The 19532-nt window shown below is 46.8% G+C and overlaps 1 protein-coding gene across 1 annotated transcript in view; it reads left to right on the plus strand.

Moving 5' to 3' along the window:
• Nucleotides 1-19532, plus strand: part of DGKG (diacylglycerol kinase gamma) — a 171381-nt gene that overhangs the window by 127724 nt on the left and 24125 nt on the right. The window contains exon 21 of the mRNA XM_052658950.1: nucleotides 7387-7564. Within this exon, the coding sequence (XP_052514910.1) occupies nucleotides 7387-7564 (178 nt within the window). The remainder of the gene's footprint in view (nucleotides 1-7386; nucleotides 7565-19532) is intronic.

Here is a 19532-nt window from a genome sequence, read left to right on the forward strand (position 1 = left end):
CATCACCAAAAAGTGAGACAAGCAAATTATGTGCCTGCTGATGAGATGCAATAGGAAATACACTGATAGAGTAATCTTGCTAAAACGTCCATCCTGAATTTGATCAGCCCTGCAGATAGGCTGGAATATGTTTAAAAGATACCTCAGAGGTGCAAAAGGCAAAATCCAAAATCTGGAGACGCTACACAGCCTTCTGTCTCAAAGTGTGGTCCACCACACCCAGCATCATTATCACCAGATAATGATGCAGAAATGCAGTCTCAGGCCACCTCAGATGTCCTGAATCAAAATCTGCATTTAAATCATCCTGAAGTGATTTGTATGCACATTAAAGTTTGAGAAGCACTGCTGTATGGGACAAAAGACCCATTTCCCCCAGTAAATATTAGAAGGCAAGGAAAAAAAAAAGAACAAGGAGTTTATAGATCAGAAGAAACCTAAAAGACATATCAGCCAAGTTCAACCTGTAGACCTTTCAGACAAACCAGTTATTTTTTTAAATGAGACTCTTGAGGAAATTTGAACAACTACTGGATATTTATCAATATTAAAAAATTATTGTTACATTTAAAAAGTGATCAGAGAATTGGGGTAATTCCTTTTTAAGAATCTTATCATTTAAAGATACGTAAAGAATCTGCCTGCAATGCAGGAGACCCAGGTTCAATCCTTGGGTCAGGAAGATCCCTTGGAGAAAGGAATAGCAATCCACTCTAGTATTCTTGCCTAGAGAATTCCATGGACAGAGAAGCCTGACAGGCCACAGCCCATGGGGTCTCAAAGAGCTGGACATGACTGAGCAGTTTACTTTTAGAAGTATTTGTAGATGACATGATAGAATATCTGAGATTTGCTATAAAATAATAGTTCAACATGGTGGTGGGGAAAATGAACTGAGTTAGAGTTCAAACAAGATTAGCCATGAGTTGCTAACTGCTGAAGCTTAAATTTGGGATTCATGGGATTTATTATTTTATTGTCCTGTATATTTGAAAATATCCCTAATAAAAATTTGCTTGTTTTAAGTCCAAGAAGGAGTTATCAAAGATGAGAGAGTCCATCAAGAGAAGGCAGTGACGGGGAACCCAAGATAGAAAATGTCAAGCAGAAAGGGGACAAATGCCCCCAGAGCCATGGGGGGTGAGGGTTGTTCCACCTTATAATCCACCTGGAAGAGGTCATTCCAGACAGCGAACACTGCCAGATGGCAGGGAGGATGAAACCAAACACTTGAGTTCTAAACTGGAGAAAATCAGTGCAATCGGTGGCACCTTGAATCGAGGTTAGAAGACGAGAGAATTTCCTAGTTGCTATAAACTGAACAGGTCATCAAATAAATTATGGGATCTCCTTCTCTAAGGACCTTCAAAAATAGGATCCACAAGGCTAAAATGGAGGCGACCTCATTCCCCATCCGCCGCCTTTTTCAGGTCACCGAGGCCGCCAGGCACCCAGGGCGCGGAAAAGCCCAGAGCCCGGACAGGGAAGCACCAGTGCCCTCTCACATCCTCGGCTCTGTCCCTCTCAGGCAGCACGGTGAACTTGGCAGGTCCTAGCTCTGCCCATAATTATGAGATGCGTGGAAGGGGATGGGAGGATGGGAATGAATAGGACTACCCACTGACTCTCCACCGTCCCTCGGCTCAGAAACTAGAACTTGAGATTGTCTTCGCCAGGGGTCACGAAGTTTGAACTCGCCGACAGCTGCGGGCCGGCACAGCAGGGCCTGGAGCAGGCGGGTGCGGGCGGCTCTGGGCCCGCGCTCCGGCAGATTCCTGAACGTCTTCCAGGCGGCCAGGAGCCGGGCTGGGCCGGGCTGCACCCACCCACCCCATGCGCCGGCAGCGCCGCTGCCTCAGACCCGTGTCCGGCACCTCACCGCCCTCGCCGGCTGGGAGTACGGCTCGGGGCGTGTGCGTGCATGCTGCCGGGGGGCTGGGGACAAGAACTGTCTCTGTTTCAACCCATACCCGGCTATAACTACCTGGGTTTCACTGCACGCAGCCTCGACTCGGAGGCGAGCCTGCCGGCCCAGAGCTAGGTTAGGGACGGCCAACGGTGCGCGCAGGGACTGCCGCCCTCCCTGCACGCTCCCCAGGAGCCCCCCCTCTCCCCTCCCCCGTGGGAGCAGGGGGTGGGGCCCCATGACGTCATGGAACTGCTGGAGGATTTAGCTCAGGAACCCGCTGGGGGCCATGTACCATTTAAGCCTCCAGTGTACTTCTCTCCACGGCTCCACGTTTCCAAATCCAGCACGGCAGCTTTCCACCTTTCCCGAGCCCTAAGCAGCCCTGGGGTTCTGAAAGAAATCAGTGCGTGGTGTCTAGGCCAAGAAGCGTGGAGAATGGGCATGCAGGTATGGTCTGGCAAGGCTCCCACTAGCATGAGTTGGGCCAAAAGGCCATTAAAATGCTTCTAGCAAGGCCTCAGACAGTGGGAGAATGATTTCAGGCTGAAAAATGCCTCATAGCACAGGTATTATTATTATTATTAACAGTAATAACAGTGCAGACAATTATGGAATGCTACTGCCTTCCAGAGACCAATCAAACTCTTTAAGTAGATGCAATTTCCCTACCCCCACCCAATTATACAAATGACAGATTAAAGCTGGAAGAGTTAAGGAACCAAGGAGGATCCAGGATCATACAGCTGGCAAGTGACAGAGCCAAGATTTAAACCCATATCTCTGTCTCCAAGCTCAGGCACGCTCCTTCCAAGACAAGGCACTGCCTCTCAGTTTTCAAATAGGTGCATTCCGAAGGAGGGGGCATCTATAGCCAGCAGTCCCCGAGCTCCCCCCACCTCCTCCACTCTCCCCAGTCCACCTGTGACTCAGTGAGATGGTGGGGGAGGGGACATCCTATCATAAAGCAAAGTGAGGACTGTTTGCTCTTCCAGAGAGGTTAATAGCTTACCAAGTTAATAACTAACACTCTGAGCTTGTTATGACCAGAGGTGGAGGGGATAGGGCACACTTAAAATGGCAGTTGGAAGAAAGGGGACATTGTGGAATACTAGGTACCAAGGACTGAGCTGTGCAACTAGTTTACTTACAAAAAAAAAACACACCAAGCTGGCACAGAGGCAAGTATAATACTGATACCAACACTGGCGTGCTGGGCACTCCTCTTAGTATCTATAAGACAGAGCAGTGGTGGGAGATTTCAGTTATTCAAACAGCTGGAAGTTTAATTTTGTGAAAAGTCTAGCATCAGCAAAAGTCCCACGTTGCTGCACTGACTTTCATCTCCAAAGTAGAATCTGGCATCTGACTTGCCTAGGTTTGCAACTGAGCTCTGCCAGCCTGTAGAGTGGAAGTTGTGTAGCCTTGCACCAGCACCCTAACCTCTCTGAGACTCTGTCACTTGGAGGTACCAATCGTTCCTCCCTCATGGTGTTCATGTACGCATCCCAGGAGAGTGTAAGGGCAGGACCAGGACAGTGCACAAGGAAGCTCTCATCAGATAACTGCTAATATTGTTATTATTACCTCTAGAAGGGAGGAGGGATTTTGGCCAACACTGATTAAATTGAGCTCATGCAGAAGTAACTACAACCAAAAGAAAGAGTGTCTGAGTGGTCTAGGAGGCAATAAGGGTGCAAGAATTCAGTGCTGGGCACCAGGTTGAACAAAGATAATTTCAGAGAGTTTGGTGAAAAGTCTGATCCAGTGGGCTTCTAGCCCAAGTCCCTAAATAAGAATATGTGTTTAAAGGACAAAAAGATGAAAAACATCCCAAAGTAAATTTCTTAACAGTTCATTAATTCTTTCAGGAAGAAAACATCAAAAAGTTTTTAATTAAAAAAACAATAATAATCACCATGACAGCAACAAGGAGGTCTGGGGTGAGTCCATGCTTTTGGAGGGTTGTACACATACTCATAGGGGCTTCCCTGGTGGCTCAGCGGTAAAGAATCTGCCTGCTATGCAGGAGACGAGAGTTTCATCTCTGGGTGGAGAAGATCCCCTGGAGAAGGGAATGGCAGTCCATTCCAGTATTCTTGTCCATGGGAAATCCCATGGACAGAGCAGCCTGCCAGGCTACAGTCCATGGGATCACAAAAGTAGGACATGACTTAGTCACTAAAGCACCACCATCAGACATACTCGCAGATAAGGTGTGAGTATGCACCCAAGTGTGAATATACAAAGGCAACTCAGACCTGGGATCCTGGCTTTGGACAAGCTGAAGGCCAAGCAGAATCTTAGACAGTGTTTGAAGCAAAAAAGAACATGGAAAGCATACCTCATTAGGATTTTGCCTTTCCAAGAGAGCTTTTTTATCTTTTCCAGAGGGAGAGAGAGTAGCTTTAACAAAAAAATAGAAGAATAGATGATAAAGGTGGGTATCAGAACCCAAGATTGATCAATAGAGAACTAATTGACCTTGGAAAGCATACGCATTTAAATCGAAGTTGCTGGACAAACCTATATAGATGTCTTTTGGTGACCACTTCAACAAATCTACAAAGCAGAGTAGGTTCCAGCCAATGAGAGGCAAACAGACAAATGTCCCAGTTTTTTAAAAATTAGGGATACATTCTGGAAGGCACAGACTGACAAACTTTATCCCAATCCCTGGGAAAATTCTGGAATTAAGTATTAACTAAGTATTTGCCCTTTAGAGACATTTTTGGCTTTATATGAGTTCTCTTACTCCTTTTCTGATAGAGGTTGTAAGGTGGTCATTTAGGAAATATTATTTGATCTCAGCACAATGTCTTATGTTTCAGTGGAAAGAGCACAAATTTGAGGTCTGCAGACCAGGATACTAGCCCAGCTCCACAATTATGAGTTGAGTGACCTTAACCTCTCTAGCCTCATTGATGAAAGATAGGACGTGTTCTCTTAGGTCCCTGTCATCTCTAAGTTCCATGATTCCCCACTGTAATGAAAAGTGGGCTAGGTGACAGTCGTACACAGAGAATGCATCCCTAATAAGGCAACCATACCCCAAGGACCATTTAATGTACAATATCTGGTGTGTTAAACTGACCAAGGAAAGGGCTTGTTCCCTGTTTTGCCCATTATATACATGTATTAAAGACAGTCTCCAAATGAGAAGAGAGCCATGGCATACGGTCATAGAATGAAGATTCAATATAAACTAGATGGACTGGAGGAAGCTTGGGCTGAAAGCCAGATGAAATAAGTGTAAAACCCTCTGTCTAAGTTATTTAAAAATACGTACACGAGTTCAGGATGAAGACAAGCAGGCCGAGAAGTAGATGATGGAATCAGGATCTGAGTTCCTGAGATGACCTCCCATTCAAGGTGAAGTGATTCAGCCATCATGTAGCTGCTCACAAAAGAGCTAATGCAACTTTGGTCATACATGACAGTAAGGATATTGATCATGGCGGACATATTGAGCCCGTACATGGGCTCCCCATATTCTCATTTCTGGGCCATGATAGTACTGGGGGGTTCCAGCCCCAGGAAGGGCTGATGCCTTTGCCACTTGTGCCAGCAGACCCTGCCACAGGTGGTGTTTTTAGTGCCAGGACCTCATAGAGTAGGAGAGTAACAAACCATAGTGTGTGTAGATCAGGTCAAGTCCACAGGAGGGGCCAGAGGGCTGAGAGCACTCACCCAGAGGAGGCACAACTAGATGGTGGTGTGAGAGAGAGGAGAGAGAGAGGAGAGGCTAAGACTGAGGCTCCACGGCCTGCCGTCAATCCACGAACTTCTGTTGATAAGTTGTGCGACTTGGGCAAGTTTCCCCAAATGTAAAATGAGGGTAATCTTAGTAACTAATTTATAAGATTATTATAAATCTATAATAAGATTTATAATAAGTAACTAATCTATAAGATTATTATAAAGTAATTGGTAAGATTATTAACTAATTTATAAGATTATTATCATACCTATTATGAAGGCAATAATGGAGATGTGTATAAAAGCTTACTGGTCAATGGCAACGTTTTAGTACATATACATGGTGATGAAGTGTACATATCATCATGTACCTGGTGGGCGCTCCCATGGAGGAGGAAGGAGGCTCATTCTGACTTCAGAAGGGAGGAAAGGACCAATGGGTGGAAGCAGGAAGGAACAGAAGGAGCAGGTCAACATTAAAAGACCTGTCAAATAATCAGAACTTCCTAATAAAGAAAGGAATTCCTGGTCACAAGAGAAGCCTACTCTAGTCCATTTTGTAGCTGGGGAAACAAGTCATGGGGATGATAAGATACCATAAATTAGGAGCTGCAAAGAAATCAGGATGCCCGGATGAATGGCAACAAGCCTTACCTTTGTATTCTTCCTCTTTTGAGAAATCTCTATAAGTTTGGATTTGTAGGTAACCTCAAAGAGAGATTTTTGTTGCATGCTTCTAATTTTTCTCCTACCTCATAATAAGCAAGATAAAGAGGGCTTTGTAGTCCAGTTCCCCAACTTTGAATCCCTGCTCTGTTATTTATCAACTGTGCAATCTTGGACAACTTAGCTTACCTCTCTGGGTAGTGTTCTCTTCTGTAAATGAAGTAAACTACCTCCAGTTCTGAAGAACAAGGATCAGAGCTAATATATTTCTTGCTGTGTTGGTGAGCATTATGCCAAGGTAGGCTGACTTCTATTAGATACCTGAGACAGAGAGAGTCAAGCCTTCTGGCCTTTTGTACCTGGCGGGATGCGGGTGGTGGAGACTGGATAAAGAAACTCTGCTACATCAGCAAGCACATATGCCAAAACTGCACTTAGGATAGAGATACAGGAGACAGAAAAAGTCTGAAAGCCGGCCAGATCTTAAAGTCTTATACTTCTCACAAGAGGGATTAAATAAGAAGGGGTAAGATGACACTCTCCTGTCATTTGTTCGAATCTGGACTCCATGTCCCACCGTATCTTCACAGTGGTGCAGGAGAGACAGGATTGATGATAATGAAGTTAGACTGGAGCTCAGTTTGCAGTTGTCTTCTGAACCAGCCCTTCTAAATCTATACATCAGTGGTCCCCAACATTTTTGGCACCAAGGACCAGTTTTGTGGAAGACAGTTTTTCCACAGAGGAAGGAGTGGCTTCAGGATGATTCAAGCGCATTACATTCATTGGGTACTTTATTTCTGTTATTATTATTTCAGCTCCACCTCAGATCATTAAGCATTAGATCCCAGAGGTTGGGGACCCCTGCTAGAGATGGTTCCTGAAGCTTTGTACTATACCCTCAGAGCTGACAGGAAATCACCTCCCTCATCTCACTGCAGTGGATAAGGCATTAGACCTGAGCAACTTTAGCCAAGATTCAGCTTCTGACAGAGGCTGGCTGGTGGCTAAGGGTCTGTCACATTCTTGATGAGAGCCCCCACCACACTCACCGCACCTTGAGTTGGGATACAATGAGGACATTAACAGATGACCTTTTTTTCTCTGTCCCCCAGTGTGACGGGGTTGGGGTGGACCTGAGCAGCATCTTCCTCGAAGGCATTGCTATTCTCAACATTCCCAGCATGTATGGTGGCACCAATCTCTGGGGAGAAACCAAGAAGAACCGGGCTGTGATCCGGGAAAGCAGGAAGGTTGTCACTGACCCCAAGGAACTGAAATTCTGTGTCCAAGGTAAGCCAGGCATGAGAAAAATCGTGCTGGGTCAGTGCTCCAGTGGGAGCCATATTCAGGTGGGTCTGTGAGCAAACCATATTAGGGTCTACAGCAGGCTCTAGAAGGTTCTGCAGCTTTACAAGAACCCAGCGATACACTGACTCATCCCTGATGCGTCATCATTTATAACCTAATTGAGAAGAGAAAATGTATAGTAAGGGATCGATCCCTAAATGGCAGTCAGTAATCAAACCTTGAAACTCCATGAGGTTAGGAGTCAAATGCTACTTGTGTCAGGATTACCAGTCCTTCAGTAACTAAATCCAGCAGTCAGTTCTCAACCTTGATCTTGCTTCATCTGTCAGCAGCATTTGACCCTAACTGATCACTCCTTCCAGGACTCCACACCTTCCTGGTTTCCCTTCTTCCCACTGGTTACTTCTCGTTAGTCTCTTTTGCTGATTCCTCATCTTCTTTCTAACCTCTTGATGCTGGAGGGTCCCTAGGCAGGGCCCTCAACCCTCTCCTCCCTGTCTGCTCTCACTCCCTTGATGACCTCATTGAGTAGTGAGACTTTATTTAAGTACCACGTGAGGGCGAGTGATTCAGCAAGTCCAAAACTGAACTCCAGCGTCCCTCCCTCAAACCTTTTCCACCCACAGCCTTCTCCATCTCAGTTGACGATAACTCCAACCTGCCCATTGCTTAAGCCAAAACACTTGGCAGCATCCTCGATTCCCTTTTATCTCACATTTCATATCCAACCCATCAGAAAATCTGTTAGCTCTACTTTTTAAAAACATCTAAGATTCACCCACTTCTCACCACTGCATTCCTACCACCTTGGTCTGAGCCGCCGTCCTCTGTCCCCTGGATTCCTGCACATCCTCCCAGCTGAATTCCCTGCTTGTACCCCCACCCTCTACAGTCTGTTCTCACCACCTCATCAGAATGCCCATGGGCAAATATGTCTGACGGTGCCACTCTTCTCTAAATTCTGCAGTGGCTAAGATTACAGTCTAAAGGTCTTCACGTGGCCTCGAGGACCCTAAATGGTCTGGCCTCTCATTAGGTCTAGATGTCTTCTTTTACTCCCCCTCAGCTCCCTCTGCCTCTGCCACCCTGGCACCTCTAACATGGCAGGCTGCCTCCATGAGCCGACTCTTCTTTCTGCCTGGAACAACTTGGTAGTGTGCCTTAGAGGCCATCAGGTAGGCCATCCTACCCACCAGGATACAGAACATGGGTCTCTGAGAATGCCCTTAAAATTACTTTCAGCCCTACGCCTTACCAGCCATTTCCACCAATGCACCAAATGGGACTCAAAGTTCCTGGCATCTCTGACTCCTCTGTGGATTGGACAAACAGGCCTCACTCACCCCCCAGGGATCCCCAGTGGACTTGGTGACCAGGGGCTGGGGGAGAAGCCGTATGTGAGGAGGGCTGTGGCAAAGATCCCCCAGTGAGGAGGCAGGAGAATGGATTCAGATCCAAGTGCTGGCATTCACCTACTTCTTGGCACCTCGGGTTTCTTTGCTATAAACCCAACATCTGATGTAGAAGTTTTGATAACTGAATGGATGGGATTGACCATTGGTTTCTAAACCACACCTGTCTATAGCAAATGAAGTCCTGGGCCCCAGCCCAGATCTCCCTAATCAATCCCTGGGAGTCTGGACCTCCCCAGACGATCTGATGGGCTGCCAGGTTTGAGAAACACTGACACAGACAAGTGTCCAGGAACCGGAGTCTGGGTTCTTTGATGTCTGAGGCTGTTAGTCCTAAGACTGGATGCGATCCCACCAGTAGAAGGAAACAAAACTTGGCTGACCATCCAAGAAAGTGGTTACTGGCTTATTTCAGACCTACCTGTTAGACAATCAGATTGTCATATTCCAAGGTCATCAAGAGGCGTCACCGTCACACCTGTCCTTTTTAAGAGAGAACTGGGGAATTTTTTTTTCTCTGCTGCCCTCTTAAGTCCCTTTTCCTTCACACAGTAAACTTTTCAATTTGTATAAATTATTAAACTGAGTAATGTGTTCCTCCTTCCTCCCTTGGCAGGGGAAGTTGTGGGTACTAGCAGAGGGTGGGGGAAGCATTGGAGGTTGTAGAAAGTTCCTGCAAACTTTCCCACCCTGGAGCTTTCATCCCAGCCCCCACTCTGTCATCTCAGCAGAACAGAATCAGGGCAGGATCCCACCACCCATATCAGGCAGAGACTTGGGGACACCCTTGCTGAGGATGTGTTCTGGTTAGAACTCAAGGACAACTGTCAGTTCCTTACATGTCTTACCATTTATCTTCCCCTTCTTCAAGCAAGAATAATATCTGCTGATCGCTCATGACCATCATGTACAGGAACTCTCTTCCTCAAATCCCCCTTTCTCACCCCAAGAATATGCTTTCGGAGCTAAAAATGAAGCTACTTCCTGTTCTTTAGATGAGGACATGAGCTGATCAGAGCAGAGGCTGAAGAGGGAGCCTTGGCTTCTTAGCTTCGCAGAGAACCAACCAACAGTGAGCTCTCTTAAAGGGCCATAATCTCCTTTAAGGCGAATTCATGTTGATGTATGACAAAACCAATACAATATTGTAAAGTAATTAACCTCCAATTAAAATAAATAAATTTAAAAAAAAGATGAGATGTTACTGAGGAAAAGCTAAGGAGGTGACCCATTTTAGTGGAAAAGCACTGGCCTGGTGTCGAGAATTCTGGGTTCCTGTGCAGTCTCTGCCTCTCGCTAGTGTGTGACGCTGGGCAGGTTCACTCACCTTCTTGGGTTTCAGTTTTCATTATCTGTAACACAGGCAAATCTGACAGTTGTACAGGTTCCCGTAGCACACAGGTTCCTTACAGAGCTGCAGAATTATGGCATGGCCAGGTTTTGGTCCAATGAATTCCTTGAACGGAATTATATGGCAGGTTTCTTTTTCCAGTGTGTTTTGTCTCACACCTTACAGGCCAGTGGCTGAGAAGGTAGGGATCTCTCTCTCTGCACCGTTCATCATTTGCTGGGATTTGTTACTCTTTGGCAATTTTAGTCAGGGAGGAGACAGGAGAAATTAGTGGGAGGGAAGGAGTTTATCATAGGAACTGTTAAAGGAAATGACAGCAGAAAAGGTTACTGTCAAATCTCATCATGGGTCAGTCTTTCTTCTAGGAAAAGCAATCCAAAAAAGATCAATCAGGATTAACATGGGGATGTCCCTGGTGGTCCAGTGGTTAAGATTCTGTGTTTCCAGTGCGGGGGTTTCAGGTTTGATCCCTGGTTGGGAACTAAGATCACACATGCCATGCAGTGTAGACCCCCAAAAATGTTTTTTAATTAAAAAAAAAAAAAGATTAGCATGGAATGAGTTCTATACAACCATTGGCTGATTAGAAAGCAAGAAGTGGTCCTGGGAAAAGCACCAAGCTTGAAGTTGAATGACCTGGGTTTAAATTTAGGCTTTATACTTTATAATCTTATAAACCTTGGAAAGTCACCCAACCTTTCTGAGTCTCAGCTTCCTTATCTGTAAAATTGGCGTAATAACATCTAGCTTGTTATCCTGATGGATGTCAGAGTACCTGGAACATAGTATAACCTCAAGCTGTAAGAAAATTTTCTCCTAATCTTTCTGTTTTAAATTGGTACTGACAGCCAAATTTCTGATTTTGAAGTTCTTATCTCTAGCCTTGCCGCCTACCCATACTGTCACTAAGAAACAGTAGAGATCCTGCCACACTCCAGCCGCCCCTTTGCCCTAGCACATTAAACTCATACCATCAGTTGTACCTACTTCCTCTCTTCTAGACCTTTCAAGGATGGAGGCTAGATGATTTTAATTTTTGTATCCCCAGTGCCTGACCCAATAGAGTTAGTCAAAAGAAAAAAAAAAAGTTGTTGGATAATTGAGCAGTCCACAGCATTCATCCTTTTTAGTTTTTGTAATACCAATAAGAATAGTGACAGATAGTATTTTGTAGTTAGTTTTGCATATATTGACTTAATCTAGTCCTAACCAGAAACCCATGAGTAAGGGTATACCCACTCCCCACCATGTCACTATTTCATAGTTGGGAAAAACAGAGGCCCAGAGAAGTGGCAGGACTTACACAATTTATGTCCAGTGGTTGCAGCAGAACCAAGTTCATGATTCCTAGCCTGGCCCCAAGTGGTTAGTGTCCACCTAGAACATTTATTTGAGAACCTACTATGTGCACTGCACAAGCCAGAGACACTCAGGAAACAGGAAGTATTTATGATCCAATCCAAACAAACACTTGGTTGAAATTCTGCTCCTCCTGCAAGACCTACCGCAAGGGCCATCTGCTTGCTGGAGCCTATAGTGGCACCCCTGGAAGTGAATCTGGCCTCTGAGTTCCTAGAGCACTTAATTTTGCCTTTTGTCTTGACAGCACACTGGTTATAGGTGGTCTTTTCTCGTAGGCATGTGTATCCTCATCGTATCTTTCTCTTGCCAGCACCTGGAAAATAGGGAGCATGTGTTCTTCACCTTTGTGTCCCCTTCAAAGACTAACATTCTGCCTGGCCCATTTCTATAGACATGCTTGTCAGAAGGAGGTAGAGAGAGAGAAAGGAATCTTGCCTTTGGTCTGTGAGCACAGTGGGCAGCAGATTCTGGAGCTGGACAGGAACAGACCCTCCGTGAAAAATGTTAGAGAAAAATCGTCTTATAAACTGTTTAATGCAAGTATTTGTGAAACTGAGAATTTCATTTTATGAAACCATTAGAAACTCAGTTGGTAAGATATGCCTGAAAAAGTGAAAGTGAAGTCACTCAGTCGTATCCGACTCTCTGTGACCCCACAGTCTGTAGCCCACCAGGCTCCTCTGTCCATGGGATTTTCCAGGCAATACTGGAGTGGGTTGCCATTTCCTTCTCCAGGGGATCTTCCCGACCCATAGCCTAGAGGACTTATAGCTGAGAGTCAGTGTAGAGTAAGAGCCTAACCATTTAACTAGAAGTTGAAAGACCTAGGCCTCCCCACCACCAGCCATGTGACATTGGTTGAGTCATTGAACCTCTCCAAGCCTCCATGTCAACCCTTGCAAAATGGAACCTGTTATAATCTCTCTCCTTCAGCATAGCCACCTTGTTTTGAGGGTTAAATGAGATCATCCACTTAGAATACTTATCAGAATGCCTAGAACATAGTAAGCACTTGATCAATAGTGATCAGAAGAATAAAATAAGGAGTATTTAGTATGTAAGAAAATGACCAAATTTAGAATTTCACTCTCTTGATCTCTGCTTCAGAAATTTGGTCTAGAGCAACCCATAACTCTAACAAAGGTTACTTGTTGGCTCTGTGCCTAATGTGTTTGGCTGTTGCTGCCAGTGTGGGGGTTCCACCTGAGCAAGCTGTCTGCTGAAGCAAGGTAAGGGGAACCGTGCCAAATCTTGAAGCACCAAGGGTATGCACGGCACAAGATTGCATCAGTCCTTATCAGGCTAGAGGCTAGAGAGTAAAGCCCTGGAAACTGCCACTGCTTCTGCCTGGCACCACCCTGGATGTGAATGCAGAGACTTCCTACACATGTTCTCAGACTCTTCTCTGAGCTTCATATCTGTCCCCGTCCAGCCTTCAGTCTGGAGCCAGTAGTAGCCTTGAGGCTATGTCAACCACAGCTGGCCCCTCTGGTTATTCAATATTAAGGTCACCTTCCCCTCAGTGATTTCTTAGTCAATCCCATTTGAACTGCCACCAGAGTGTCCTAGACGAGTTTCTAAGCAGTGAGGGCATAAATCTGCCTGGAGTCTCATTAGGTAATAATTTTTTCAATTCCTTGTAAAGACAGGGAGACAGACACCGTTGGTAGGATATGCAGTTTGAGTTAGTTTCCCAGCAGTGGGGACAGGCTTTCTGTCATTTATTCAACACACACATACGAAGCACCGACCAAATGCCAGACACAGTGACGAGCAAAACCAGGCCTAACGCCTGCAGCCATTAGGGATTGCGGGAGCCAGGCCTCAGTTAAATAGTCCCATTGACAGGTATATAATTAGAATCTGTCATAAGTACTAAGAAGGAGTATCATGGCTACCCAGTATGCCAGTCGGCCAGCCGGGTGTGGCTACAGATATGCCTCACTAGCTTGGTACTCAAACCGACTAGCAGGCACTTACAGAAGCAGCCTCCTGGCAAAAGCATATAGTCATCAAATATGCCGCCCAGATGCCCAGGCCTTGCCTGGGAAGAGGAAAACCCGCTGCCTCACACTCAGTTGACACCACTATGCAGGCACAGGTCATTCAGTCTGCCCACGCAGTGCCCGCATAGATCTTCACTAGTTGTATGGGTCATACCCTTAATCCCAAAACAAGGGAAAGGGACCCCAACTAGACATCATAGATCCACCATCCCAGGTGGAGAGCCACAGTTCAGTGAGACAACACGATAATCACGAGCACATGAGTTCATTGCTTCTTGGGGCTCCTTCCTCGCTTGTATGACACCAGAACAGAAAGTAGCCAGTTGGGTTCAAGAGCTGTCCAGGGCTGTAGGTTCCCAATTTTCCTATTTGGTGGAGACCAGAAAGACAGTCATAGTGAGCAATCACCAGCTTCTTAATGCTCATTCAAGTTGAAAAATAGAAATGTTCCTAAAAAGCATGCATTTTGCAGAGGTCTCTCTGGCCAAGGTCTCACCTCAGGGCTGAGACAGAGCAAGGAGAGTGACCCCCTAAGAGCCTGGAGATACTTAGCTGTGCACTGGGATGTCCCTCAGTGCTGGGAAGTAACCATGGCAACATACTAGTCATTCCTTGTGACAGTGGCAGGCCTGCAGAGTGACCCTGCTCTGCTTTCCACAGAAAATCAGCTTTGTCACTCAGTCCTTCAGGCACCCACATTGGAATCAACAAAGCCCAAGGCATTGTCTTCGCCCTCTTTACACATCCTCCCTCCTCTCCTATAGCCCACTACCCACCCCCACGTTCCCTGCCGTGCTGACAGCGTCACCTGTTGCCCAAGGTAGGGACCCAGAGTCAAGCATTTCCCCTGTGGTTTGCTCATGAAACTGTCCTGTAATTATTAACTCAGATGGTGTCTCTCCCACCCAACTGTGAGCTCACAGTTCTAGATGTCATAGTTCCTTCGACTTGCCTGTGCCTGGCATGGTCTCTGAGACCTCGAAAGAGCTAATTACCATTGGTTGACCAGGAGCTCCCAGGGCCAGGAGCACCTGGAGTGGTAAGATAGGGAATTGTGTTTGATGGGATGGAACACGTGTGTGTGATGCTCGTGAGCCGTGTTCCAGGGCCCGTGTGCTGGCGTCAGCCTGTACAGGAGGCCAGGAGGTCCCCTTCCATCCTTCCTGGTCCTTTCTCTGAGCCCCTGTGTATTTTCAGCTACCTCGATGTTGCGCAGCCCCTCTGCTCCTGTCAAGGCTGTCTGCTGGACTCTGCGGCTTACCCAGGTGTGCTTTCACAGCTTCCAGATAAAAGCCATACAGCCTGATTCTCAGATGCCCGTAGAAGCTATAATGTTTCCTATGTAGTACTGAAATCCCAGAATCACAGGTCTCTTTAGAAATCTAGAGGTCCTTTCCTCTAGATAAGGAGAGTGAGAACCAGCAAGGTGAAGTGGCTGGCTTGACCAAACCCGGACTGAAACGCCAGTCTTTTGGTTCACACAGGCCTGCCTTCTGTGCTCTAGAGCAGAGGTTGCAAATTTCTCCTATAAAAGACCACATAGTAACTATTAAGATAATTAGGTCTTGTGGGCCCTACCATCTCAGGTACAACTGCTTTCCTCCAACCACTTAGCAGGAAAGTGGTCATAGATAACACGCAGGCGAACGGGCGTGGCTGGGTTCCCGTCCAACTTTATTTACACAAACAAGCAGCGGTGCTGGGTCTGGCCCTCCAACTGTGGTTTGCCCAGCCCTGCACTGGGACCTCATGTGGTCCACAGCCAGCATCAAAGGCATCACCTGAGAGTGTCAGAATATAGGCCAGACCTCCCGAAGCCAAGTCTGCCTGTCAGCAAGATCCCCTGGTGGTGTATGCTTGCTCCAGATTGAGAAGTACTGCACTGGTGGGCCCGGCTGCCCCCGCTGAGAATGCCAAGAAGAAATTTCCAGAGTAGAAAAATGCGGCCCAGGGAGGTTACTTGGCCCATTCAGGGTGACACAAGTTGGTGGACCGGGGACTAGAGCCCAAGTTTTAGTCTTTCAAACATGGAATTGCTTCTACACACACCAGAGAACCCATCCCATCCTCCCCACTTCTGCCTGTCCCTGACCCAACCCGCATTTACTAGAAATTCGAGTGAAGCAATTCCTCATTCTTTCCCAGCTGACTTGTGAATCAAGAGAACTCTGCCTCCAGCTGTGTCTCCTCCCACCCACTCCCTGCCAAGACTGGGAGGGGCAGGGGAGGCAGAATTGGGCCTCCAGAGGCTGTTCCCCTTCTCCAGAGGGAAACTTGCTCACACAGGTTCAAGTTGGAGTTAAACTCCGACTGAATTCCTGCCTTTGGAGATTTGCAGCTCAAAATAGAACGAAAGAACCTTTCATTTTTCACTTGCGGAAGAAACTTCTAGACCGGCTCTCTGGCAGGCCTAGACATTGTAGATTTTTCCCTCTTCTGCTTGCCCCATCTTGACCGACATACCAGCTCCTGTTCCCCTGTAGCAGCTTTAATACCTGGCACCTCCTAAGACTCAACCCACAGCAAGACTCCATGCTGGCCACACACTTTGCATAACCTATGCTTCTTGATCTATGTCTAAGGCATGTGAGAAGTTCTTTATCTTCTTCATTAATCAATAAATATGTGTTGGGCTGTTATTTACTGAGCACATATTTATGAGCCAAGCTGTTGCCTATTTAATTTCTTAATCCATTTTATGGCTGAGGCTAATGAGGTTAAGTGACTGTCCCAAGAATGGAGACAATACCCAATAGAACCAGATGCCAACCTGCCTTCAAGTACTGAATGCTCCAGATGCCGTAGAGGGTGTCAGCATGATGACATGGACCTGACTTCCAATACTTCCCAATCTAATGTAAAAAATACATGTAGAACCATCAAGTTACCACTGGCATGATCGGCTGAAACAGTATCATTGGAGTGGGGGTGGGTAAGAATAGGAGCGACATTCCTTAGGAACTCAGTCCCCAGCTGCCCAGCACTGTGCCAGGGACCTTGGAGGCGATCAATAAATATTTGATGTAGGACTGAATGAATGAACAAGGTAGAATGTATGTGTGCCAATACTTGAAGCTGGAATGGATTTGAAAAGATGGAATGAGAGAAGAGGCACATGGGCTAGGGCATTAGCACCTAGCACCTAGAAATAGCAAAGGGAAGACTGGTAAAGGCCTTTGAATAATGTGCCCTTGAGTATGTGATCCTTTGACTAACGGGAAGAGATAAAGCATTCTAAGCCAGGAGCAATAGGATGAGAGAGCAGCACGCATTAAATACTGGAAGAAAGGGAAAGGAACTGGCAGCAAGAGGTCCAGTTAGGAGGCTGGTGCAGAGCACAGGCTCACAGGTCTAAGGCCTTGAATGAGAGTCAGTGGCACGAGAGGAAAAATGGATAAAAGTCAACAGGAATTGGGAGACAAACAAAGGGAACACTACCCAACAGAGTCCCAGCCTCTTCTGCCCACAAACTCAGCCTTCTCCTGTCTTCCTCCACTTCAGAGCCCTCCCCATTCCCAGTGGCTGCTGTTGGTAGAATGGATGTCTTAAGCAGGGCCCTGTGTCTTCCACCTGCAGCCAGCACCCAGTTCTTCCCATTTTCAGGACAGTTCATCCAAAACTTGTTAAGCACCTACTTGAAATCAGCACTCAATGCTACTAGAAATATTCTGCATTCATCGTCTCTTTTTCATCCCTTACAGCACCCCTGAGAGACACTTTATAATTAGAAAAATGAGGCCCAGTGAGATTAATTGACCTGTCCAAGGCCTCACTAATTGGTGAATCTGGGACTAGAGCCACGTCCAAGTATACCAAACCTGGTATTCTTTCCTTCCATGCCACAATACCCTCCCCCACCATCCACATTTCTGGTTGGTCTTGACCCAACAGCCAGAGAGTCGCAGCTCTCCTCTAGCTTTGCCCTTCTAGGTACGTGAGTCCCTCTGAGCTGTGATTAGTTCAGAAGGTGTTGTTCTCCATAATGCACCTTGTGTGTGTCATGCCTCGGGCTTGAACTGGAAAATCTCCACTAACTGATTTATTCTGTTACAGACACTGAATGTGGAGTTGAAGCTTCTTGAGCTCAGTGGGCATAGTAATGCCAGGTCACACACCAATTAGGATTTCAGCTTCGGCATTCTGTTTAACAAGACTGTGTTGCCAAGAAATCTCCCCCGAGAGCAGCCAGGGAGGGGCTTACCCCACTACACGCCCCCTTCCCTGCCCTCAGACACTCCAGCCTGCCAAGACATTTGGTCTCTGCTTTGCATCCTTTATTTAGAAGCTTGTTTTTTATGTCAGACAGGCCTTGGTTTGAATTCCAGCTTTACCATATGCCAGCTCTGTGACATTAGGTGAGTTTTTCAACCTCTCTGAGCCTCAAGTTTTTATTTTTTTAATGTTGGGATAATAGTTTGTACCCAACAGAGTTGCCACAAGGATTAAAAACAGTAACGTTTATAAAGCTCTAGGCCTGCTTTAGAGTCTGTAGCCAGTACTGGTCCTTTTCTTCCTGTTGTCATTGGAAGCACCAGCTCAAGATTCCTGTAGTTTCACCACCTCCCAAGCCTTAAAAGACATCTCACTCTTGGTCTTTCTTGCCGCCACGATGATGTCAGACCCTCACCTCAGAGCCACTTGGGGAGACCCTTTCTTCTGGAGAAATCTCCCACCACACAACTCCACCAGCACTCTGCCCTCCCCTTCTGAAGCACCTGCCCAGAGGCATGGAGGGGATAAGGAGCCCCCTCCCCCAATGTACAGAGCCTTCATCAGAGCCCAGCCAAACCCAAGAAGGGAACGCCACACAGAATGGAGGCCCTGTCCCCCCGCCCCACCCCACCGCACAAACAGGCTTTTAGGAACCAGTGACAAAGGCCACTGTGGGTCCACACTCGCTCTTCCTCTTGTCTCCGTGTAGAGCTGCACAGAATGTTCTGTCTTCTGCACAGTGTGAGAAATGGCAAGGCCTGCTGCCAGCCTGCTCTTGACCCAGCCGACCAGAAACCCCAGCCTCCACCTTTGTTAGAAGAGCTCAAACTAACACTCAGGATAGAATATCCTTGCCTCTGATCAAGGGAACAGAGGCCCAGAGAAGAAAAGTGACTGGCCCAAGGTCACACAACTAGACAGCCAGAGCTGAGGCAGAAACCCAGCCCTGCCTGCAGGGCATCTCCTCTCCCTTCCACCTTGCAGCCCTGCTCCTGATGGTGCTTTACAGCCTTCTGGGAGTGGAAGACACCTGCCAGCCAGTGTGACGAGGGCATCGAGGAAATGCTCATCAGGAGGGGTGCCTGGCTGCACCAGGCGTGACAGAGCCGTGACTGAAAGGCTCTGCATCCCATTGCTCAGCCCAGAAGCAAGGGACAGTCACCTGGACCGTTGTGAAATTGTATCTCTCTCACTCACACACACACACACACGCACGCACACACACATGCACAGGGGAAGGAAAGGAACTTAGAAACTCATTTACAAATAAAAACCTCCCTGTCTTAAAGTAAAAGAAGTTGAAATAGGGATGCTTCTCTTGCCAGAAGGACAGTCACCCTAAAATCTCAAGGTCACAGTATTTCTGCACCTCTCTCCCTCAGCACCCTTCTCCTCCTTTTCCTACCCTCCCATCTCCTCCTCTGGCCCTGCTCCTCCCCCTCCATCTCCTCCTCCTCCTGAACTATCCTCTCTGGGTTACATTACTTACCATCTGCAAAAGGCCACACACTTACTATGCAGCAAAGGCAGTTTCCAGGACATCCATTTCTAAAGAAACCTAAAGTCACAGTAATGGACCCCTGTTTTCTGAGGGCCTTCTTCGTGCT

This window comes from Budorcas taxicolor, chromosome 1 (assembly GCF_023091745.1).
Source record: "Budorcas taxicolor isolate Tak-1 chromosome 1, Takin1.1, whole genome shotgun sequence".
Taxonomy (NCBI): domain Eukaryota; kingdom Metazoa; phylum Chordata; class Mammalia; order Artiodactyla; family Bovidae; genus Budorcas; species Budorcas taxicolor.